Source organism: Paramormyrops kingsleyae, chromosome 25 (assembly GCF_048594095.1).
Source record: "Paramormyrops kingsleyae isolate MSU_618 chromosome 25, PKINGS_0.4, whole genome shotgun sequence".
Taxonomy (NCBI): Eukaryota; Metazoa; Chordata; class Actinopteri; order Osteoglossiformes; family Mormyridae; genus Paramormyrops; species Paramormyrops kingsleyae.
The window spans coordinates 28464829-28474132 of NC_132821.1; the positions used below are offsets into that span (position 1 = coordinate 28464829).

At 48.2% G+C, this 9304-nt stretch overlaps 1 protein-coding gene across 2 annotated transcripts in view; it reads left to right on the forward strand.

Annotated features, from left to right (window-relative positions):
- LOC111853034 (adhesion G protein-coupled receptor A3-like) overlaps nucleotides 1-9088 on the forward strand; it is a 29650-nt gene extending 20562 nt beyond the window's left edge. The window contains exons 11-19 of one of the 2 annotated variants that reach the window (XM_072707245.1): nucleotides 1732-1871; nucleotides 2340-2571; nucleotides 3086-3272; nucleotides 4232-4440; nucleotides 4530-4654; nucleotides 5489-5612; nucleotides 6165-6310; nucleotides 7063-7158; nucleotides 7335-9088. In XM_072707245.1, coding sequence (XP_072563346.1) covers nucleotides 1732-1871; nucleotides 2340-2571; nucleotides 3086-3272; nucleotides 4232-4440; nucleotides 4530-4654; nucleotides 5489-5612; nucleotides 6165-6310; nucleotides 7063-7158; nucleotides 7335-8751 — 2676 coding nt within the window. In that variant the 3' untranslated portion in view covers nucleotides 8752-9088. The remainder of the gene's footprint in view (nucleotides 1-1731; nucleotides 1872-2339; nucleotides 2572-3085; nucleotides 3273-4231; nucleotides 4441-4529; nucleotides 4655-5488; nucleotides 5613-6164; nucleotides 6311-7062; nucleotides 7159-7334) is intronic. The other variant, XM_023829479.2, reaches the window with a different exon arrangement.
- The last annotated feature ends 216 nt before the right edge of the window (nucleotides 9089-9304 follow it).

Below are 9304 nucleotides of genomic sequence, written 5' to 3' on the forward strand. Positions count from 1 at the left end.
ATTCAATGAGATAAGAATAGTCAGTAGGTGAAGTTAAATAACGATTTTCACACTGTAGTTCTGAAGCACAATTTCTAAAGTGTGTTTTTTTTTATCAAATACAGAATAATTAGTAGAGAACCAAGAGCAGTTTTAAGGTAAGACTGGCTCCTGTAGCGTAGTCCGGCTTGAGGATGTGTGGAACAGATAAATCAGAGTTTGAGAGTCTACAGTACCTGCATGGCTTCGCTGTCCTCCATGCAGATGGCAAAACGCCATATTTTGTCATTACCCTTGTGTTCTTGACCCTGGATTCCGATGCCGCTGCTCCCTGTGGTGTGGAGAGGCTGAATTTACCGCTCCTTTTCATGGTAATGATTTTGAGGGAGCCATCTGCCCTTAGCTCTCGGAGATGAAGGAAGGCCCAGGCGAGCAGGTGGAGGGAGATGATGGATCTTGAGAGGGGTCATTACCTGCGGCTCACTCCGCTTATCAGTTGTCTGCCCTCAGACAGCTGGGGTACCTCGGGATCCAGGCATGTGGCTCCGCTGTGTCACATGACCAGGGAGTAACCCTAATGCTCCCACACTACCCCACTAACTACAGCCACTGAACCAGCTGGAATACTACGCTAAATCCTCTTTAACTACCTCCCTGCTGGCATTCCCAATTCCCCTGCCACAGAGGGCCACTTTGCTCTTCTGAAACAACGAACGGCTCCCCCTGCTGGCTTTCTGGAGGAGCTCCATGTTTGTCTTTTATTTCGTTTATCATTTACTTCGCCATTTCACTTACTAAGAAACCCCGCCCCCCAATAAAACCAGTAGCTTGTCCTCAAACCTGATGCTTAATTTTCCTCTGTGATTGGCCCTGTCTTATGGCTTCTGCTCCACCCAACCCCAGTCCTGCCCCCTCAGAAGAGCCCCATCCATTCCTCCTGTCTCAGCATCATGTGGTCCCATATACCCTCATGTAAATGGACTTACTACCCCCCCCACATCCCGCTGTATGATATCCCACAATGCCTCACTGCATCTTCGTACTCATGGTCCAGCTGCTCTCAGGCTGAACAGAGTGGCCTTGTGGCATTTAATCCCCAGTGGGATCGCAGTGACAGTTACAGATAGCATGTCGGTGGGAAACCACAGGAGCAAGCGGACCACTGTCTGGCTACCGTGCTGTGACAAGAGAGCTGGCCTCATTCCAGCGGCCAAGCTACACCGGCACTGACAGGAGAGCACCTGCAGGGGGTGCCGTCAGTCATCTTGGGCTCAGTAGCCAATCAGAGTTATGGGGCACACTGTATTCTAGTATATTTGCATCCACACAGGAGAATGGTTTCTTATCAGGAGGTAAGGAAGCTGGTGCCCATGCGTGAACTTGGTGGCCTTATGGTGAACCAGGGCCTGGACAAACAGCTGAGCTTCAAGTGCAATGCGACCAGCACCTGAAGGGGTAGGGCTAGGGGTGTGTATTTGGGGGATTTGGGTCCTTTTCGGGGCCACAAACATAGCGACACGTGCTATCAACACACAAAATTCACATTGTGTTGAAATGCTATCCGATAGCCTAAACACGGCTTGACAAGAGTGTTGCTGCTGAAGATGCTACATTTTTAATATTTCCGGCTTTATGCAAGGGTTCACTGCAGCTGTATGGTCATCCTTGAATAACGGTGATGTTTCCCAGCAGCCTTTGCTACTGTAGCGGCACTGACCTGATGTGACGCCGGTGCACTTTGCACGCCCACAGCTAGGGGACGTGATGGTGGACATCGCCAGTAACCTGATGCTGGCGGACAGGGAGCTGCTGCGACTGGCCCAGCAGGAGGGGCGGGCCTGCTCCCGCATTGTGCAGTGCCTGCAGAAGATCCAGGGCCACCAGGTGCACGAGTGAAGCCTTGAAAGTTGGTCGCAGAGAACATGTGATGTGTGGTGAAGCCATTCGGTCTCTTCCGTTCATCTGGGTCCATCCATCCAATACAGGGTCACTGCGTTTGGATGTGTGCCAACTTGAGTCACTTCATAGAGCTCCAGTCCACTTTTAGGGAGCTTCTTTCAAACATTCGTCGTCCTTCATGTAGAGAAATGTTCCTGTGCTCTTCTGTTTGTGGCCCTATGGCCTCAGATCAGCACTGCATGTTTACAAACAATTTTGTATACTTGGCTCATTTCACCCTTGACTGAGACTAAAAAGTAAAATATAAGAACCACCCTAGAGCATAAGGACTAGAGATTTCCTTCCACAGCTTCAGAATTTTAGCTAATCCAACTTAAATCAGGAACGAGACAGTTCGGGTTGGCAGAGAGCCGAGGCATCACAGCTATCTCACGTCGCCTGAGGTAGGACAGGGGGCACAGTGTGGTCACTGGCACACGCTTGACATTGCAGGCCTCCCGTAACATCGCCCTGGAGGCCCACATTCTCCGAGCCAGCAGCTTCGATGGCATGACCTGCATGCTGTTCCAGAAGGTGGCTCCAGATCGGGGAGCCCCCCGTGAGCTTGGTGGCCGCGAGGCGGACGGGAGCCTGGACAAACAGCTGAGCTTCAAGTGCGACGTGACCAGCACCCATTCCAGTGCAGCCCTCAAGGTCTGTTGGCCTCCATTGTAGCCCTTTTGGGGCTACAGTCTGGGCTATAGTGGGTTTTTCTTGAGGGCACTGGACATTGATCGATCAGCTATCTTATTAGCATCTTGCTGTGTTTGTAGTGTATTTTATAGCTCCTATTCCAATGCTAACTTGCACTTTGCATTTCTTACATGCAGGGGTTACACCGGAAAACCCTTCTTTCTCAACTTATGCTTCCTTGACTCCTTGATGTACTATCTGCATGGCTTCTACATCATATTGGGCACAAGTGCCTGCTAAACATCTAAACATAAACGTAAATCCAATTTTAGATGTCGCAGAGATTACCATGTAAAATAAACCTTAGGCGAGACTAACACAAGCTTTGTTCTGAACAGTAGGAGCTGAAAGTGATTGAATTTCATCAGTACCAACACTCGGGTACTAAAGAGGAAGGAGCCTTAGAGAGATGCCATGGTTAACGGACTTGCCCACGTGACGTAGCTATGATACTCTCCTCTCGCTCGTTTGCTAGAACAACATGGTGGAGGCGTCTATCCAGCTGCCGGCCTCGCTGCTCTCCCAGCTGCCAGGTTCCGGCCCAGATGACGACGTCCACAGGCTGCAGCTGCTGGCCTTCAGAAATGGGTGGCTTTTTCCATCCATGGGAAACTCGGGCAACAGGACGATCGTGGCCACACCAGTCATCCTCATCCAGATAGGTGCGTGTGAAAAGCCTTACAGTAAAAGCATGTAACATGGGTCACAGGGCAAGGATAAACACGTTTACAGAGGGTCAACATTAAGCGAAAGTAGCCTGAACCAGCACCTCTAGTGTCATGTCCCGATCGTGCCCTCCTGTGTGCCACGCCCCCTTGTTAACTACGTGTGGAATCCCTGTGTTACCAGCTGTATCTAGTCTTGTTTAATCGAGTTCGTGTATTTAAGTGCCTCCCTGTTCGACTTTCCCTAGTTCTGTCATTAACGTCATTACGTGTTTTTGCCTCGTGTTCCGTTATGTTCGCCCAATAAATCCCTCGTTCCCCGCATCTTCTGCTCCTTCTCCTGCTTCCCTGGTCCATGCTTCCCCTTGGGTGTGACATCTAGGTCTCAGAGCAACTGTTAAGATTTAGTTCAGGTTAGTAATGACTATATAAAACAGAAAATAGTAATACCGTATTATTTATTGTTAATTAATTTTGTTATTATTTAGCTATTATTTAGCTTTATACTACAAAATCATTTATTATTCAGCTGACATATTTTATTACAATATTTACAACTACCTTATAATTTATAATTATCTGCCATATATTTTATTTATCTACCATGTAATTTATTATAATTCAACTACCAAATAATTTATTACTTAGCTACCTTATATTGTATTATTTAGCTACAATGTAATTTATTTAGTTAGCTAGCAAACTATTAGAATTTAGCTACCATATTGATTATTATAATTTAATTATGATTTATTATCATATCTTTTATTATTATTTAGCTATCATAATTTATTATTATTCAGCTACTATATCATTCATGATTATTATTATCACGTTTTATCAAGTTGTGAAGTTTAAGGTTAGTGGTATACAGTAGTTGGCCAGACTCTGTTTGTTTTCCAAAGTTTGTGAGGTTTTATTGTGGAATTTGATAAGAACGCCTCTGCACCATGCAGATGAGCATCCTGAGACGGCCCTGCTCAGCCCCGTGAACGTCACGCTCCGCCGACCGAGCCACGGCTCCGACCCCACCGCTGCCCGCTGGAACGCGAGCCTGATGGACGGCCAGGGGGACTGGGAGCCCAGCGGCTGCCGTCTCCTCCACGCGGACGCCAACCTCACCACCATCTCCTGCGAGCGGCTTGGCGGATACGCTGTGCTGATGGTGATGCTTGCAGTCACCGACAGGCTGCACTCAGTATATATGCAGCTTCTGATCTGCTGGGGTTATTAAGGTGTGCGTATCTCCCCCAGGATTTGAGTGGAGGGGAAGGCTTTGCCTCGGACGCTGCCTCGCTGCACCCTGTGGTCTACGCCACGGCAAGCGTCCTGCTACTCTGTCTTCTGCTCATCCTCGCCACTTACGCTTTACATCACAAGTACTCGTCCCCATGTTTTTGCTACAACATGCTTCCGTTTTCTGCTCATCTCCTACTATTCACATCCTCACTTAGGCTTTAACACTCCGTCATCTTCTAAATCAATGGTTCTCAACCTTCTTTTATTCAAGGACCCCTTGTGTCCAAGAAAACATGTTTGCCCCCCCCCCCACCTACACAGGTTATAATATCGTTTCTCTTGTAATTGTTAATGTTTCATAGCCCTTTCGTTTGTGTCCCGTGTTTGAACATAGTACAAGCTATCAGACCATCCCAAAATAACACACGTAAAATGCTCAATTATTGAACTAAGTCACAATGATTCCCCGCCTTTCCCCTCCACCAGCTTTGAGCGTGACAACCGAAGCTCTCGTGCTGTTTACAACCAGGAAGGAATACTATTAGTTTCCATGAAAAATCTTTGATCGATAAAGACCCAAAAGAAATGTCGTAATAAATGTTTATTGATATAAATGTTATTGTGTCATCCTATATCTCCTATTGAAAACACACTGATAGCGATGTTGTACATTTTTCCATGCTTTTCAAGTAAATTGCACGACCCCCCCGTCCTTATTGCAGCCCCCTTGTGGGTCCTGCCCTTGCCCCCAGTTGAGAACCATTGTTCTAGAGGAAATGATTTTTCTTGGTGTGTCTTTTAACAGTAATCAACTGTATCTGTCTGTGTACATTGTTTTGATAACAATCTAGCAAGAATTTTCAATTCAATTCAATTCATTCATCTTACATTCCTTCAGGAAGTCGTTCATGATCATACAAGACGTGTGAAAATGTGTGCCACACAAGCCATCCTTGCATTTCTTTGCCCGCCAGGTCTGTTCAAGTCAGCCGCAAGAGCTGGCACATGCTGGTCAACACGTGTCTCCACATGTTCCTGACGTGTGCCGTGTTTGTGGGCGGCGTTACTCAGACGCTCCAACCAAGCGTCTGTCAGAAGGTGCGTATCGCCTCTGAAGGCCCCAAAGTATCCGATCCGTTACATTTGTATAACTTTCAGCTGCTTTGCGGAGAGTCTTAAACCAAGCGCATCCTCTGGGAATTACGAGTTTAAGGACCGTGCTCCGCAGGTCCACTCCTGCAAAGCCATATCTACAATTTAACATCTGATCAGAGTCTTAAGATTATTCTGTCATCAAACGGACTGTCTAACATCAAGTGATGGTCCAGGAGAGTAGACCCTCATTCATCTTACTGGTGAACACTCATTTAACAGTAATCATGTTAACTAGCTAGCTGGTACTATCCTGTTACTCTGTTGCTACATCCACTGTACAATACACACATTGTGCAATATCATAAATTTCTCTTTATTTACTACAGAATTCCATGCAGGACGATCTTTTCACTGTTTCTGTTTATTGTTGGTTGTTATATATAATATGGTTACTGTTTATTACTGGCTAAATATTTTTTTACTGTGTAAATGTATTGGTTGTGCTACTGTAAACCTGCAGTTTAATGAATCCATCCATCCCTTCCTTCCTTCCAGGTTGGCATTGTCTTGCACTTCTCCTCCCTGGCCACAGTTCTCTGGCTGGGAATCACTGCACGCAACATTTACAAGCAGCTGACCCGCAAGGCCAAGAGCTCAGAGGAGTTGAAGGAGCCCCCCGCCCCAGCCAAGCCCATGTTGAGGTAGGAGCACTCCCCAAACTCTGGTGGGGGGGATTATACCAAAAATATACCACATCTTCTTTTGATTAGTGTCTTAGAGCAGTGATTCTCCAAATTCTACACTGTGAATCACCTCAGAAAATCATATGCTCTCCATTTACCATTCTGACCGTCGTTTAAATAAGGTGATAACTCAGTATACCACTAGAGGGAGCTTGTGCACCACCTGTGGTGTGCAGACCAGAGTTAAAGAATCCCAGATTTAGAGCTTGTTTCAGGAATCCCTGAAAGGCAACTATTTGCTAAATATCACGGCAATGATGGCTGTTCACACCATGATAACTAAAACTGCTATCAGGTATGTGGTAATAATGATAATGATGGTGTTTGAGTAGTAAACGCCAGTCCTTTGAAACACTTTTTTCTGCAGTTAAACTGTGGACCACAGGAGGTCACTATAGTACGAAGAATCCCACCTTTGACTGTGCCCAATGTTTTTTTTTTGCATCCACTGTAGACAGGAATATTTCAGTTTTTGCTTTTCGATTTGAAAATACTCCTTCGTAGCAATAACCAGGGGCTAAAAAAGAAACAAGACTGCTGAATTTGACTGAAGCGTTTCATTTTCGCGCTACGCAACACCTCGCTTATTAGGGCTAATCTGGGCATCAGTGTGGCTGTGACCAGCTGTTCTGGTGATGAGCTGACACTGTGGGAAGCTTCCCTGTGATTGGCTCTGAACACAGAAGCGATGGGCGTGTCTCTCCCCACAGGTTCTACCTGATTGGCTGGGGCGTACCGATCGCCATCTGTGGTATTACTGCGTCAGCTGACATGAAGAACTACGGCCAGCAGGGCGGCGCAGCTTAGTAAGTAATGGGAGCTTCTGTCCATTGTCCCGTTCCGCCTCTCCAGTGGCAGCAGGGCAGAAGACAGGCCTTATAGCACAGTGACATGGTGAAATGCCCATGCATCCCTATTACCCAGTCTGCCACCTAGCTGCCAGTACTTGACAGTAAGTTTTATGTGATCCTCCATCTTCCAGCTGTTGGATGGCGAGGGAACCCAGCATAGCTGCTTTCTACGGTCCGGCCTCTGTCGCCGCCCTGGTGGCCTGCCTGTACTTCCTCGGCACCCTGGTGCAAATGAAACGCCATCCAGGCCGACGCTATGAGCTGAAGGAGCCGGCTGAGGAGCGACAGCACATGACGGGAGATGCCGCCCAAGACGTCCCACCCGCGGCTTTGGAGAACGAGCATTCGTTCAGGGCCCAGCTGCTCGGCACCTCGCTGACCCTGCTGCTGTCCGCGCTGCTCTGGGCAGCCGCCGCGATGGCCGTGTCCCAGGACAATCCGCTAGACCTGTGCTTCTCTTGCCTATTTGGGGTTCTGGCTCTGGCCACAGGGACCTTACTGCTTGTGCACCATTGTGGATACAGGGAGGACGTGAGGCGCCTTTGGGCTTCGGCCTGCTGTAGCAGGAGGCGAGACAACTCAGGCCAGGTCATGTTCAGCGCGGCTAATGGATGTCCGACCCTGGTGCCAGACGGCAACACGGGGTCCTTCTCAACCAATGGGAGCCCGTCCAGTACAAGTAACTCCTCCCAGGAGTGCAAACTGACCAATCTGCAGGTGGAGGCGGTTCAGCGTAAGCCCCTCCCCCTCCCCAGTAATGGAACCGCCGCCCTTCTGGACTGCAGCTTGACGGAGCACTCTCTGGACAACGAGATCCAAATGCATGTGGCTCCGATCGAGTCATCATCCCGGGTCGACTGGCGCTCGGGGAGGTTGCAGAAGAGTCGGACGCGGGCCCAGCGACTTGGCCGGCTGGAGGCACTGCGGGGGTACGCTTATGACGTACCCACCAGCGTAGACGGCAGTGAACAGAGGGGGCCATGCGGGAGCCGACAGGCTAATGGGGGCCGCTTTCAGAGTCGGAGCCAGGGACATCTGGACAGCAGTGACACCAGCACCCCGCTGCCCCGCCGATGCCGCAGCATGGACAGGCAGTGGAGCAGCTTAGGGGCTAGCATTGGGGCTAGCGTGCCTAGTGTGGGGACTAGCTTAGCATCTAGCATTGGGGCTAGCGTGCCTAGCGTGGGGACTAGCTTAGCATCTAGCATTGGGGCTAGCGTGCCTAGCGTGGGAACTAGTTTAGCGTCTAGCATTGGAGAGAGTGGACCTAGTGTAGCGGTTAGCATGCCAGCTAGAGAGGCTAGCAGCCCGAGCAGAGCTAGTAGCTGTCCTGGGGAAGGAGAGGCAGCTGGAGGCTTTGAGTCAAACACAAACATGGATGACATAAAACAGAGCATGGAGGAGGGTGGGCAGTCTGGGTCACATGGGCCCAACCTGGCCAATCAGAATGGATCAGTTATGGACAACGGGAGGGATGGGCTCTTAATTATGGCAGATAACCCTACCAATATGAAAATCGTCTCATGGAAACATGAAACCACTGTGTAGCAATTGTTCTTTCCTAAAATCGTGCCTCATTCTCTGCAGTGTGAGGTTTCCATTAATTCAAATAGAACATCCTGTGTCTGACAGATGTTAGCAAAAACGCGAATTGACTTTGATTAAATTTAAATGCAGAAGAACACCATGTTCATTATGAGGTAAAGGTGTCATATTACAGGCCTGCCTTTCTATTATGTGATTGCTCTCGTACTTTTCTATACAGAATTATTGCATGGCTCATATCTGTATGAAGGTATATCATGTCAAATCTCGGCTCTGTCTGTGTGAAGGTATGAGCTGCTTTTCTTAATTTTATAATAAACTGAGTATCTTCTTTGCACAAGCTCTTGATATACCTATGCCCGACAGAACAGCGTCTGCCTTGATGATCTTCAGTGACATTCAGATGATTAGTTGAAAGTGACTAATTTCTGTTTATAAACCAGCATGTTTTACAGAGAGCTACTGCCCATTTGAAAAGTTAAACTGGGTGGAATGTGGATTTTTCTAGATGCTGGAGCCAGAGCCGTTTCTTTATAAGGGCCGGGGACGCTGCCTG